Source organism: Sylvia atricapilla, chromosome 23 (assembly GCF_009819655.1).
Source record: "Sylvia atricapilla isolate bSylAtr1 chromosome 23, bSylAtr1.pri, whole genome shotgun sequence".
Lineage (NCBI taxonomy): Eukaryota > Metazoa > Chordata > Aves > Passeriformes > Sylviidae > Sylvia > Sylvia atricapilla.
The window spans coordinates 4,074,543-4,090,133 of NC_089162.1; the positions used below are offsets into that span (position 1 = coordinate 4,074,543).

The 15,591-nt window shown below is 46.9% G+C and overlaps 1 protein-coding gene across 1 annotated transcript in view; it reads left to right on the top strand.

Moving 5' to 3' along the window:
* The window catches only part of HSPA8 (heat shock protein family A (Hsp70) member 8), a 193,448-nt gene extending 179,098 nt beyond the window's left edge, over window positions 1–14,350 (top strand). Inside the window, exon 9 of the mRNA XM_066334634.1 lies at window positions 14,228–14,350. Within this exon, the coding sequence (XP_066190731.1) occupies window positions 14,228–14,350 (123 nt within the window). The remainder of the gene's footprint in view (window positions 1–14,227) is intronic.
* Window positions 14,351–15,591: the final 1,241 nt, after the last annotated feature.

A 15,591-nucleotide genomic window follows, 5' to 3' on the forward strand; every position in this document is an offset into this window, starting at 1 on the left:
ATGAACCCAATTCATGCTTCCTTGCTGTTCTGGATGTTTTGGGAGGTTTTTTCCTTATTTTCTGGGTGTCCTAGAAAGGTGTTTGAGTGCTCAGGTTAACCCCAGAATCAGTGAGGGGAGAAACGAGTCCCAGGGCTGATGGCAGGAGCAGAGAGTGCCAGCACATCAAACCCCTCTAGATAAAATGTCTAAGGGGTAGTGTGGGATTTTTAGGACTGAAAAGCATCCCAGTAATGCAGCAGAGATTTTTAGCAATGAACATCTTACAAACTAAAACATCATTCTCTCTTTTTATATTTTTTTTTTAATTTTCTTTTTTCGTAGCAAAACGAAGGAAAAAAATACCCAAAGCTGGGTGTGAGAGGGATGGTGGCAAAACAATTTAATAGCCGAGGTGGCCCCTCAGACGTGCAGCCCCAAATGTCTGTTCTGTGAGGCTGATTATGGGATAGATGCATTTAGAGCTGGGAGCAAAGGGAGCATTGATTTCTTTCTGGAGTGGCTGTTGCTGTGTTGGAGATAATTAAACTGCAGAGCTGAAGCTGAGCTGGAAAAGGAGCACCATTGGACCTGCAGGAGTAAAGAACTGCACTGGGCTGGGCAGAAGGGGATTTTTATGGACGTGGGGACGCACAGATCAAGGGCATCAAAGTGCCCCTTTGTGGTCACTCTTGCTCTTGGTGGAAGTGATTTTGTGTGAACTTCATCTGGTTCCAAACTAGATTCAGTCAACCAAATTCAAGCCACTCTGGTTGTGAAGTACGAGGTCTAAACAAGGTTTTAATCAGTGCTCAACTAACTCACCTCAAAAATTAATACATTTCAATTATCCTGAGTGCTCTGGTGCAGGTGCTCGAAGTCCACTTTTGATTTTATCATTCGCTCCTTGAAGTATTTGGGGTTTTTTTGCCTTTCAGACTCCAAGATAATGTGCTAATTTCAGCTTTCACAAGAAAAAAAAAAAAAAAAAAAGCTGTTGCAGAGAACATCTTTGAGAATATGAACCCCAAAAGTGTCAGTATCTGAATTCAGGTAATTTTGGGCTAAATTTTGGGCTAATTTTAGAGGTGTTCTTGCTTTTGAAAGTTCAGATTTGTAAATGCTGGGGTTTGTTCTGTGATTTTAGTTGGTGTCATAACTGGGAATCTGTGCAGTCGAGCTCGTGGCTGGGCACTGGATTATCACAAGGAGGGGAAAGGGTTTGGCTGAGGGATATCCATGGCTGGGATGGAGCAAAGTCCATGGAACGGCAGGATGGGTTGGGAGGGACCTTAAAGCTCTAAAATCCAGTGCCATGGGCAAGGACAACTTCCAGGTGCTCCCAGCCCCATCCAACGTGGCCTTGGGCACTGCCAGCGATCCAGGGGCAGCCACAGCTTTTTGGGCACCCTGTGCCAGGGTCTGCCACCCTCCCAGCCAGGAATTCCTCCCCAGTATCCCAATATTCCTTCCCAATATTCCTCCCCCCCTCTAACCCTGGCGATGGGAGCCGTTCCCTGTGTCCTGTCCCTCCATCCCTTGTCCAGGTCCCTCTCCAGCCCTCTCCAGCCTGGAGGCTCCAGGACACGGTGATGGGAGTTCCTCAGCTGCAATTAAACCCCAGAAATGTTCAACCCCCTGTGATGGACACCTAAAATTTTGCTGTTCCTCTGTTTAGGAGCGGAGGCATTTCCCAAACCTTGGATAATGATAATTTTGTAGAGTTTGGGATGGAGAAAAGCAGGAGCCTGGTGGGTTTTATCTCCCCTTGTGCTGCCGTAATTTTTTTGGGGGGGCAAGTAATTGAAGAGCTCAGCTCCCTCACCTGTCAGTGAGGGAATTACTTCACAGGGGACTGGAAATATCATTATAATGATCCTTGGAATGTGCTTTCATATGCTGGGAAGGAGAGTGGGAGCGTTCACATGTACCAGAGAAAAAAGGGGGAAAAAAGTAGGTTAGGCCTGTCTGAGCTTGTCATGCTTCTCCTGTGTCAGCAAACTCGGGGAGACAAGAGAAAGGAGAGGAAGAGAGATCAAAAGAATACATTAAATTAAAAGGTAAACAGGGAAAGTTAAACTTAAAGCAGCCAGGAGGGAGCTGCACAGGGCCTGCATTCATCTGGATTTTCCAGCGTGGGCTGAGATCTTGGACACCAACAAAAACCCCAAGGAAATCCCAGTGTGGGCACGAGCTGGGGGTGCTCTGCATGTGAGCACAGGCTGTGCAGGGAATTTGGAGGGATTTTCCCCCCCGGTGATGGAGGAAGCAGGACCCTGGCAGAGCTGAGATGCTCAGAGTGGCAGTCCCCAGGGTTTTGTGACACCTTGGGTGTGATGGCAGCGAAGGAAAGGGTTGTCACACCTGGGTCTGGTCACTGGCAGGGGTGGGAAGCAAGAAATATTTATAAATGTGCTTTTTATATCCTCCCAACTCTTGGCAAACTGGGTTTTAGGGACTTCTTAAAGCACAGGCTGCACCTGGAGCAGCTAAGCTGAACTTTAATGTTGAATTTGAGCTAATCCAAGTGTCCAAGGCTGTGCTGGGCAGGGCTGGGACAACCTGGCCTGGTGGAAGATGTCCCTGCCCAAGGCCTGAGATGAGCTTTAAAGTCCTTTCCAACCCAAACCATCCCAGGATTCTGTGAGCAGACAGAGCTCTGAGCTGTGCTTATGTTCCACTCGCTTTAATCTGTTCTGTCTGCTCATGAAGTAGGCCAAGGAAGCTTTAAATGCAGATCTATACAGTAAATTTTCCATATAAAGTAGACGGAGGAGGAGAACAAAAAGCACATGGGGGAAAATTCCTGACAGTCAATAGATGGAGGGTTAGTTATATTTTTACAGAATGATAGGTCAAACACTAGGCTGCCAAAAGCAATCATACCACTTGTAATCTCCTTTAACTGTATCCAGTCAGAAGAGATGAAAAATTGTTTTTCTGCCTTTGAAGAATGGAAATATCTTTTCCCATTCCCGCCCTGACCCGTTTTACTGTAACAGATTCTGGATCCACTCAGCTAAATCATCATAAGCAGAGTGTGATGGAAACAAATTGCACCATAAAGCTTGTCCTAAAACTCTGCCTTCTGCACCTTCAGCAGCTGGGGAGGTTTGGGGGCTTTTTAGAAGAAGAAAAAGTGCTGGATTTGCATGCTGAGCCTCCTCTGCCTGCCTGATCTGTGGCAGAGCTTGGAGGGCAGCTTTGTGTGCTGTAATCTTATTTTTGCACATGGGGAGGCTGTTTGGCTGTGTGTCACATCCAGTGCAGCATTTCCTTCTGGGGAACCACCACTCGCCACCAGTTTCCTCCAAGAGAGGAATGAGTTTTGAAAAAGACTCCAGATAAATAAGAGGTGTGAGATGGAGCAGAAACCTCTTGGAAAACGCAGAGGTGGAAGATTCAGGCAGCTGAAATGGTGACACAGCTGTGGCTGAGGTGCCACAGCCCAAAATCGTGTGGGGAGTGTGGAGGGCAGCACTTGAGGCACTCACAGCTGAGAGACACCAGAGCATTTTGGTTTGTGAGCTGCAAAACCCCTGCAGCAGGAACATCCACCTGCTGTGCCACTGGCGAGGGGATGGGGTGTGCAAAGGTAGGGAACTCCCTGGGCTTTGTCTTTTAATTCAAATGAAATGTGGATAAACCACTGTGGATGTATTTCAGCACGTTTGTGCTGTGGTGGGGCTGAGTGTCTGTGGAAGTGATGGAACAACAGCAGCTTTTTCATCTTTCAAACCTTGCAAAAATACGTTATTTTATATATAAAAAAAGCACTTTTGGGGAGGGGTGGAGCAGTCATCCAAGTGCCTGAGGATTTTGTGTGTGAGTTTTGGGGGTTAAACTCGCAGGAGAGATTATCTGGGAGGGCAGGTGGTGACAGGACAAGGGGGAACAGCTCCAACCTGACAGAGGATAGGCTGAGATTGGATATCCAGGAAGGAATTCTGCTCTTGAGGGTGGTGAGGCCCTGGCACAGGGTTCCCAGAGAAGTTCTGCATATCCAAAATATCCAGGCTGGAGCTCCCTGGGATGGTGGAAGGTGTCCCTGGAAGATTCCATGGCCTCATGACGTGACCATCCTCACCCACACCAGTGAGAGTGAGGCTGCAGACTGACTTTGTGGTAAAATATTTCCCCCAGGGCTGTTTGCAAGCACTGAAGCCACCTTTAACCCGAAGTAAAATCCTGTGGTGCTGAGGTAGAGCAGTTTTGGATGGAAAACTCACTTGCATTGTTTTAATTGCTGCCTTCATGCAGAATAAATTGCAATATTCTGGTAGATTTGCAGGATAGAGTAACCCAGAACCAACTCAGGGTTCCTCAGCAGGGTAAGCAGATTTCAGGTGAGGTTTGTAACTCCTGCTTTGGGATTTAATGCAAATCTGAGTTATACAGGGAAGAATATTTTGCTTTTAATTCAGAACTGCACGTGGCAAGTGAGTGGTATCTACTGCAGAAAAAAAATCGGGGTTTGGAGGCACCCCCTAAACCTCTTCACCTTTTGATGCCATTCCTCAGAGTCAGCTTAGCTGGGTGATTTAGTGATGCCATAAAACAGGAGCCATCTCTGGTATTTACAGACTTGTTTTCGTGCTTCTCTGATGGTGCTTAAATCTCCTTACCCCTCGTGCCACCCTCTGAGGGTGTCAGGCCATCAGCACTTGAACAGCCTGCTTCTTGGTGCTCTTTAAATCCTAATTTTTTTATTGCTTTTTTACTTTTTTTCGCAAACCCAACAGCAGCCACATCCCCTTTTCCCAGTAGTCCCTAAGCAGAGAGGAAGGCTGGCCACTGGCCAATTCATTTAAACCTCTGAGAATAATAGTTTGCTCTCTAATGAATAGTCTGGGCTTTAAATCTCTCCATTCGAGGGTGGTGGCACTCCTGAAGCTGACAGGTACTTATGAGACACTGAGGAAAGGTCATTTGTTGGGTGTTGCTTTCATTGATCTGTCCAGAAAACCTCCTGGTCATTCCTCTGTGCTCCTTGAAGGCAATTAAAAAAAAAAAAAAAAAAAAAAAAAGCAGGCAGAAAATGTATTCATTTTCTCATATTTGCTTCAGAAGCCACGAATAACCCATTTTTCAGCCAGCAGTTTCCTATTGAAACGTCACAGAATTCAGCCTCACAGCTGGCATCACCTTATTCTGGTCAGGGAAACTGAGGCACGGAGCAGGGGGATTTTTTTTCCCCTGGATATCAGGTGTTAATGCTGAGCTGGAATCTGGGAGCTCCTTGCTCTGGCTTGCAGAGAGCTGGAGGAACACCAGCACCCTTGGGAGATTTATTGCTCATTTCGTCCTTCTTCCCCCGCCCCCATAAATCAAACGCTACCATTTTCTTCCCCAAGTTGGAGCTTAATGAACCTAAAAGCAATCTGAGGAAGCAGCACAAAAACCTGGCTGTGCTAAAGCCCTGCTCCATTTACAAATGAGAACCGAGAGCCTTGGTAAAGTTATTTTTGCTGTAACTTGAGTTTACTTTCCATCGGAGTTGCCAGACCCGTATTTCAAGGCCTGGCTTCTTGAAGCCCAGGAGAATAAAGTGACTTTGACATCTCCTGAGCCGGGCTGGGGGGGAATGGCTCCCACCTGGATTAATGGTTGGGCTCCATGGGCTTTGCCAGCTTTAATGGTTCTCTTCTTTCATCTACATGAGGTGGACAGGAACAGGCTTGTCTTCTAATCTCACCCTTTTTGCCCTAATTCTGAATTTTTCTGTGCAGGATTTTAGTGTTTGGATGAGATGAAGGTAATCAGTGCGTGTGCAGGACTCTCAGCATGGTGTGGAAACTTTCTTGGGGATGTGGAGCTCCAGCTCACAAGTCACTGGAGTTCTTCCTGGAAAGCTGAATTTGTGAGAGAAGAGGGCGATGAGCTGTTAAAAATTAGAATTAAACATGAATAAAAAAAATCCTTTTTCAGGACAGTTAGCAGAGAGACTGTATCAGAGAGTTCTGTGGATCTTGGGAGAGGATGGATATGGAGATTGGGGCAGGAAAAGATGAAAAAGGGGTTTTGGCACTGTAGGGTGAAAGCTGAAGTCAGAGGGAGGAGGAAGCTGCTGCCATGAGGTGTGTGAGGAGCTGCAGGTGGAGCTGGGAAGGCAGAAACCTTCCAGGATAAGGATAAACCTTCCAGGATAAGGATAAACCTTCCAGGATAAGGCAGGAGGGAGCTGATGGAGCTGTGGGCAGAGCAGAGCCTGGCAGGATCAGGACATTTCCCTCTGCAGAGAGGAGCAGAGCAGCCCCAGGAGAGGAGTTCCCAGCCCAGGGAGGTTGTTCCGAGTCTGAATTCCTGGCCACAGCACATGGTGAAAGGAGGAGTGAGGTCAGACATGGGCCTCCACCATCACCTGGCTGATATTTAATATTTAAACCTTTAAAAGAGGAGGGAACTGCACAGGAGCACCTCTGAAAGAGGAAGGAGCAGTGATGGACTCTGGGCATCCTCCATGACTTCTGTTCAGAGTGATCCCAGCAAATGAGCTCAGGCTGAAAAAACCAATCTGGATTGATGCTTTCCAGTTGATTCTCAAGCCCTAATTGCTCCTTCTCTCCACTCTCTGCTCGGTTTTGTGGCAGTCAAGGATGGCAGAGCGTGATCAGAAGAAAAATAATGCCTGGTTGGGTGTTGGGTTTTCCTGTGGCAGTTTTATTTCCCAGAGGACCAAACCTTCCGTGTTATCCCTGTCTGACAGAGGGGAGTGGAGGATTGGGGAAAAAAGGTCACCAGGAAAATGATGGTGTAGCCAAAAATGAAACCAAGGTCTGCTCTTGATGGAGAGGGATTGGTCACACTGGAGCATTGTGTTTTCCCCAGGGTACAGGATGGAAAATCCGCTTCAGGAACTGGCCATTTTGCACATCAGAAAACGAAGGGTGTTTGGTAAAGACACAAAGTGTTGGTCCAAAGGTGACTGGAGTCACTGGAATTCCTTCCATGGGAGCAGATCTTTGTTTAGCAGTGGCTGGAAACAGGCAGGATCACACCCCAGGAACTGTTTCCCATCTCCAGCTCTGTAATAAATGCTCCTGGCTTGGAGCATGGTCAGCTGTTGGGGTCCCATATGGAAAACGGTCCCTGGTGGTGATGAAGAGGTGTAAAACTCCCATTTTTTAACTCTGTGATCTCTACATATCCCCAAATTCTTTCACTAGGTCAATTGACTTCTGTTTGGTGGAGGAGGAAAGGAAAAAAAAGAAATGGAGGTAAATTGCAGGAACAAAAGTGAAAGAGAGAGGAAGCAGAAGGTATTTACTTCTCACCTGCTACAAATTACCCTGCAGCAGAAAGCGGGGAGAGGGAGGAGGAGGAGGAGTGGGATGGTGCAGGAACAAAAGGCTTTTCTGCCTCCAAACGCACCAAGGTGGGAGCTCTGCCTTTCTCAGGAGTTTGGTTTCAGCAGCCAGACACATCCTTGGGAAGGGTCTGGGGGCTCTTTTTTTGCTCCCTAATGACACTCAGGCTTTGTCCCCTGGCCGGGCAGCGTTTGGCTTGCAGGCTAAAGTTACAGTTTGCAGCAGAACTCGTTCCATATTGGCGTTTGATCCTGGGAGAAGGGGGGAAATCTGGTCAATGCGGTTCTCATTAGCCAAAAAAGCTGTAACATGCTGGAGTCATTAGTAGTTTGTTGATTGAGCTAACCGTGCAAGGCGGGCTGCAATTGATCATCTGCATTCTCATTAAATATGCCGCAGTCTCGGGGAGGTTGTTATGGAGCTGCTGGGAAGGCAGACAGGAGGAATCTTGGTCTCAGCCCAGAGCACCAGTTTTAAAAATCTCTTTTGACTCCAGGCTCGAAGTGTATAATTAATATCAGGGATGGGACTGAGGTGTGACATAAAAATAATCTTTCACTGGAGTGTTACTGCGCAGGGTCGTGTTTCAGCTTGAAACAGGGAGGGAGATGGAGGCTGAAACTTGAATCCAAATCTAAACTTTCTTAGTGCTGCGAGAGGGAAGTGGTGAGGGGTCTGTGGCTGCAGGATTTCCACTTGGCCCTGTCTAGCAGGCGTTTTGAAGGAAGGAAGCATTGCTGTGCTTCATTTCAAGATAATGAGGTCTAATAAACCCTAACCAAAAGTCAAATTCGCTTCATCTCTGCCTCGCTCATAAGCGAGTCAATCAGTGAAAAAGATCTATATACAGAGAGGTGATAGAATTTCACTTTCAAGAAATGGGTGAACAGGAGTTGCTGAAGAGGGTTACCTTGAAAATATATCATGATCACTTTAAACCTTGTCTATGTCTTTCAGCTTTTGAAATGCTGAAGATCACATCTTGAGGGAATTTGTTGGAGCCTTTGAAGTATTTTTATGTTAGGCCCCTATGGCAGAAGATTGTACAGATCAAGAAAGTACCGAGTAGATTTATTCACAGAAAATGCATTTAAATTACCCAGCTATACGGGCGCACATTCTTCATTTATAGCCTGGTGTCTGGGCTCTGAAATCCTCCCAAGAATTGAGGTCATAGAATTGGAAAATGAGCTTCTGTACACCATCCTTCTGGCCTTTCGGATGTAATGGAGTCTGCACTGTGTGGTAAATTGGACAGAATTCAGAGAAGAGCAACAAAAACAATTAAGGGAGGAGAGGAACTGACTTACATGGAAAGATTAAAGCGTTACAAATTTGTGGCTTGGTGGAGCAGAGACTACTGCGAGTCATTGGAAAGTTCTGGAGACAGGAATGCGGCCTCAAAATCCCTGGTCTTGTCTGAACATGGTTTTGTTTGTGTGTTTGTTTTAAAGGAAAATCTTTTCCGAGCAATATCCTCATCTGGTGTAACTTACCCCAGTGCCAGTGAAAACAATGGAGCCGGGGGATCTGGGCCAAATTATACTGTCTAAAAATGTGGCCCTTGCACTCTTTTAAAGCTGGCACAGCAGGGGTGGAAGTGGTAGTTTAGGGAGGCAACTGGTGTTTTAACTCCTGCAAGGAAATTCCTGATGTGTCCAGAGCTCAAGGTGGGTAAATGTGGAAGATTTTTGGGCATCTCCCTTCTAGAGCCCAGCAAGCTTAAAATGTTAAAATGCTTCAGCTGCACAGCGGCAAATAATGGGCAGAGAGAGCGTTTCTGTTGCCTTGGGTTTCACATGCTCTTGCAGGAATAGAGGCAGCTTTGGAAGCAGCAGAGAAAAGGCTGAAGCAGCCCCAGAAAACGTGGGGTTTTCTGCTGGTGTACCCAGCCCTGAGTGTGGCACTTGCCCAGAGGAGCAGCCCACGGGTACCCAGGTGCTGAGGGGTCAGGGTGGGCACAGCAGCTCGTCTCCCCAGCCCCAGGAAGTTCTGTCCCTCTGAGGGGATGAGGGTGGTGGCAGCTCTGGGGACACAAGGCACGGATTGTTCCCTCTGCTCCGCAGGGATTGAGGTACGGTGAGGCTGAGCAATTAAAAGACGTGGGCTGGCTCTGAGGAGAATGAAGTGTGAAGCCCTTTGGACTGAGAAACAGCCTCAGAAGGGAAGCGATGGAGGCCCTGGTGCTTGGGAAGCGGGACTTGTCCTGAGGATGGAGTGTTAATTGAAGCATCGTGGCCAAATTTGAAGCGAGAGGTTAATTCCTGGCTCCGTCTCCTGTTCCCTGTTCCAGCTGGGCAGGAGGGGTTCCATCCCTGCTGTGCTTGGCTGCACGGGCAGTTGAGAGGCTGCCACCTCTGCCATAAGTGATGGCTTTTATGGGGTGGGTGAAGCTGCCAGGGAGCAGAAGGAGGAGATGGAAAGGTGGCAGCTTCGGCATGGAAGTTGCTACGAATTTCAGTTTCCTTTGATGGTCGTGGTCTCCACTGAGGGCTGAAAGGGGCCAAACCTCTATGATTAGGACTAATTTTGAGTCTCACCAGTTGCACCAAAACAGTGAAAACCCTAAAGGGCCTGTGGAGATTGTGTTGTCACTGCCTCTATCCTGATTCCTCTGGGTCAGGAGTGGGGAGCAGTGGGTTCTCCAATCCTCATCCCAGCTCAATGAGTGCAAGGAGGGAGCAGTGAGTGCCCTAATCCTCATCCCAGTTCAGTGGGTGAAAGGATGGAGCAGTGAGTGCCCTAATCCTCATCCCAGCTCAGTGAGTGCAAGGATGGAGCAGTGAGTGCCCCAATCCTCATCCCGGTTCAGTGAGTGAAAGGATGGAGTAGTGAGTGCCCCAATCCTCATCCCAGCTCAGTGGGTGAAAGGATGGAGCAGTGAGTGCCCCGATCCTCATCCCAGTTCAGTGGGTGAAAGGATGGAGCAGTAAATGCCCCATTCCCCATCCCAGATCAGTCAGTGAGCAGGAAGGAGCAGTGAGTGCCCCATTCCCCACCCCAGCTCAGTGGGTGAGAGGAGGGAGCAGCAAACATCACCCTCCTGAGAGGAGCGTTTGGAGGAGAGGGATTTGGAGTGTGAGAAGGAGGCAGGCAGACAGGAATACCGAATGTGGACTGAGGATGCTGGGGGAATTGTTTCCATAGAAACCCAACCATGGAGGCTCACACTGCTCCCCCAGCTCAGACTTACAAATTCATCTGATTGCCTTCATGGTCAACAGAACGCCTGGAGAGGAGGTGGATGATGAGGAAAATTCGAGTTTGCTGCAGATGTGGGAGCGCTGTGCTGGATTCCCTGTCCGAGGGAACTCAGAGTGGCCCCTAGGCTGGGATGTGCTGCAGTAAATCAGGATTAACTCCTGGGCACTGCACGGTGCCCTCCTGGTGTCAAACAAAGGGAATCAGGCCTAATTTCTTTTAGTTAAATGAAGAGAGAGAGAAAAAAAAAAAAAGGTTTTTCATTTTTCCATTTGTTCCTTGCTGAGTGGTTCTCCCACCTTTGTTGGCCAGGCCTTTTGCAGACATCATCCCTGCCTCTAAATCCTCAGCGCTCAGAAATGCCTCAGGAAATGTTCTGAAATGTCCTCCGTGGAAGCACAGGCCTCTCCTTGCCAGAATTCACGAGGGGCCCTGGGAGCCTGTTTCCTTCATTTGTTCCTGGAAGGATTTCTTCTTGGAAAATCCGAGATGTTCAGGACTAATTTGTGTTCCTGCAGCCCCTCCAAAGAAACCAACACCTACAAGAGCTCCCACAAACCCCCAAATGCAACCCCCACCTAGGAGTCAAGGTCTGCGTGGGAGAAGAGGCTGAAGGAGGTCAGAGAACCCCAAATGAAACGTGGAGGTGCCAAGGTTTAGTGTAAATGTGGGGTTGGGCTCCTCTGACCATCTCCTGGAGTTTCATTTGGGCTCAGCTGATAGGATCTGTCTGATTTTTTTTTTTTTTTAAAGCAGCCAAGCTTCACAATCCACAAACTTCATCTTTTAACCTCTTTTTAGAAGAGATTTTGGGTGTGGAAGTGAAATTGTTCTAAATCTGAACAATTTTGGCCATGATTTGCCCACTGTCCTGTTCTCCAAGGAGTGGTTCCACAATCAGAAATTGATTTTTCTGACTGCGCATGAGGGGGAAAGGAAAATACAGGCTGAAATTCTGGAGGAAATAGCTCCCATCTCTCTTCCTGGTTTCTCCAGCCTCTCAAAAAGTTGCTGGAGACTCTGAAAGCCTTAAAAGTAACCCAGCTCTGGGCTGGTCTCTTGATAAGCACAGATAATGCTCCTGCAGCTCCGAGAGGAAAACATCTGAGGTTTAGGAAGGGTCAGCCAGGAATGACAGCTGCAGGGAAATCAGAGAGCTGCAGGGTTCCACCCAGGAGAGAGGAGAGCCCCAAGGCAGGATTTACAGGAGATGCCCAGAGAGGAGAATTTTTCCTCTCAGATTTGTGTGAGTCCAGCCTTAACCCCGACCCACATTTCACTTGCTCAGTTTTGGAAATGCTCTCCCTTGGACTCAGAGCTGAGATGGCTCTTCCAGAGCTCCTCAGCTGCCTCTTTTTGTGGTAAATTGAGCAATATCTGGTATTTTCCTCAAGGATCTGGATCGTGGGGTGAGAGGGGAGTGTGTCTGCAGCCCTAAATTCAGCCGAAACCACTGCTTGGTGCTAAAATTAAAATTTTGGATTCACTAGAGTTAATGTTCCTCATAGAAGCCAGCACAGGGCTGTGTTTTGGATTTGTGCTGACAACAGTGCTGATAGCACAGGGATGTTTTAGTTCCAGCTCAGCAGGGTTTGCACGGGGCCCTTTCTGCACAGGGAGCTGGGAGGGGACACAGCCAGGACAAGTGACCCTGGCTGACCACAGGGATATCCCAGACCATGCTCAACATTAAAAAAAAAACCCTGAGCAGCCACTCTGGATTTCCCCAAACAAGGAGAGAAAAGGTGCAGCCTGTCCCCAAACCCTTTCTCTGAGCAAACATCTGCTCTGTTGCTGTTGGAAGGAGAAAATTCTCCATTTACTCATTTTTTTTCCCCCCATCAATTAGTGAGGAGAGCAGCTTGGCCCAACTTTTGTCAAGCTTTTGATTTGGGCTGACTTTTTGCTGAACTGCCTCTGCGCATGGAATGGAATTGGTCCCATTTCCCACTTCCCTCGCCCATCTCCAGAGCTGCTTCCCTTGATTGTCTCGGGCAATCTTTGTGGAATTATTCCTTGACTTTTATCTGAAATCCATTGGTAATGGTTATTTAAGATTTTTTTTCTTTTTCCCTCTGCTCTCTGGTTGTTTTAATTTCAGGGAGCCCATCGAGGAGTTTAAGTCTGTATTAGTTATCACATTGATGGATCAGCCAAGCAAGGAGCGTTTGGAAATGCAGATATTCCTGTTCCATTGACCTGTGATATTTGAAGGATAGGGCTCTGCATGCCATTGGCAGTTGGAGCATCCATAAACACTCTTCAGCAGGTTTCCATTTGCGTTTGGGATATTTTGAGTGTGCACACAGAGTTTTATTTTTTATTATTATTATTATTTTTTCCATTAATCCATCCAAGGGCATTAATTGGTTCGTTTGCCATTTATTTAACATTTTCCCTTAAAGGGCTGTTGGGTTATTCTGTGCTCAGCAGACTCAGGGCTCTGCTCCTGCTAAATCAACCCTGTTGATGCCAAATTTGGTGGGAAATAAATCCCACTGGAGGCACGAACAGCATCAATACCTTGCCTTGAGGGTGACTCTGCTTGGGGTTGATACAAGGAAAAAGAAGAAACTGTGGTCAAAATTTGCTTCCCATGCTCAGGTGTGCTCTCAGTTTAGTGTTTAGAGGGTTTTTGACGGAGATTGGGATTTTCCCAATGCGTCACCCAAATTTCTTTCAGACATGACTCTGCTAAAAGAAGTAGAAACTGGTTAAAACTTGGTGACTTGGTGACGTGTGATCCAAGGAGACCTCTCCAGTCTTTAATTCAAGCGGTCCAGGTGTGGAATCAGTATTTACCCCCTCTCTGGGCGTGTTTGGAGGCTAAATTCACGTCAGAGTGGAAATCACTTGGTGATCCTTGGTTAAAGAAACATAAAATGCACGAGCACAGGCTGTGGGAGTGGTAAAGAACATTCTTCTCTTTAAAATTCCCTGGGCCTCTAAGGTCTGTGCCACAGCACCTCTCCAGAGTCCTGGGCACTGCACCAGGAGTCAGATCTGGTCCTTAGGCAGAGAATTAATCTGGATTACTCTTACAAAACCCATCTCAAGTGAAACTTTTGCCGATTTTTTTTTTTCCCCCCCAGAAGATCCTTCTCTTTCAGTCCAGAATTTTATCAGCGATTCTTATGCTAACAGGGGTCAGGAGATGAGATGTTTCTCACGTTACACTTGAAGCTTCTCATGAATAATGGCCTGTATCACCTCTATTGTCTGTCCAAAACATAAGCAACCAGACATAAGGCCAGAGGAGAAATTTAAAGGGTGCTGAATAAGCCAGCAGGACGGACCAAAGGCTGAGATAGTCGGGGAGTGGAACAAATACAAGGTGCAGCAGATGGTTGTTTGGGGGAATATCCGAGCAGATTAACCACCAGGCGCTGGAGAATGAGGCAAGGCTCCAGTTCAAAAGTCCCCCGAAATCTTCAGAGCGAGATTAACGAAGCACAGACAGAACATCACCGTAGCCAAAATAAATTAGAGGTCGTTATTCCCCAGTGAATTTTCTTAAGTGTTAAGTAGAGCACATCAGGCTTTTCACAGAAGTCTGAGGGGGGTTGCCATGCTTCAGACCATCCCTTGCTCCTGTGCAAGGCCAATCTGTCCACTTGAAAACAATTTTTTATATTGTCCTTCTCTCCCCTAATTATTTGCTTTGCCCTTTTTGTTCTCACGTATCTCTGTGTGTGTGTGTGTGCATTGTGTAAAGGAAAAAAAAAAAAAAAAAAAAAAAGCTGGAGTTTGAGCAGGATGAGAATCCCCAAAATATGTGGCACTTGAAATTCCCATCGTGGAAATTTCAGTTCCCCCCAGGCCCTTCAATCTTTTTCTTCAGCGAGGCTGCAGCTGCCATCTGATTTGTATTTATATATGCTCTTTATAGATATTAATGCAATAACAGATTAAACCTAAAGTAACTGTTACTACACAGAGACATCTCAGGGGTCTGATCTTGCAAACATTAATGCCTCTGAATAACTTTAATCTTGTGCATTGTGTATTTGAATTTAATGGGGACTCTTGCATGCCAAAGTTTCTCACATTTGCGAATGTTTGCTGCAACTTCAGACTTCCCCCATATGTTGATGTCAATTTGTTTTTGCAACCTCAATACGGTTTAGAAACCTCAGCCTCTGATCACGGTTGGTGGATGGCTGTTCTTTCACTTCTGCTGCATTCATTGGGCCACATTTCCAATGGGGAAAATGGGAAGAGTGGGTTAAACCCTCACTGCTGAGCTCACCTGCTCAGACCAGGCTGAATTTCCCTCCCGAGGGCTTCTCCAGGCGTTTCTGGTTTTAGCCAGCCCGTAGGTAATGAGAGCTATGATGTGGTAGTGCTCTTTCTTCCCAAACCTCTTTCTGAAGGTGAGTTTCCTGAAGGAAACTGGATTGGAAAACTTGGGAAACAGCCCAGTGGTGCTGGATAAACTCCTGGACTGTCCAGGACACCAGGGAGGTGCATCCCACTTGCCCAGGGCAGTTGGCCTCTGCTCCCCTTGGAAGGGCTCAAGGTGAGCACAAGAATTCAGATCCTCTCTTGGACCATCCATTCTGTGTTTTTAGATTGCAAGAACTCTTTAGAGGATATGATTTTTGTTATATTTTTACTAAATATAAGGGTTTGATAATAAAACCTTAAATGGGGTTGATCAGTTGGCCTCTGCTCCCCATGGAAGGTGAACACAAGAATTCAGACCCTCTCTTGGACCATCCATTCTGTGGTTTTAGATTGCAAGAACTCTTTAGAGGATATTATTTTTCTTATATTTTTACTGAATAGAAAGGTTTGATAATAAAACCTTTAATGGGGTTGATCAGTTGGCCTCTGCTCCCCGTGGAAGGGCTCAAGGTGAACACAGGAGTTCAGACCCTCTCTTGGACCATCCATTCTGTGTTTTTAGATTGCAAGAACTCTTTAGAGGATATTATTCTCATTATGTTTGTACAAAGTAGAAGGTTTTGATAAAAAAAACTTAAATGGGGTGGATCTGGGAATATTTTGACAGGCAATCAAAAACCTTGACCTCTCTTACGAAGGTGTTGAAGCTCCTGCACACCCTCCAGTGAGCCCAAGGAGTTTAAATTCCTCATCTCCT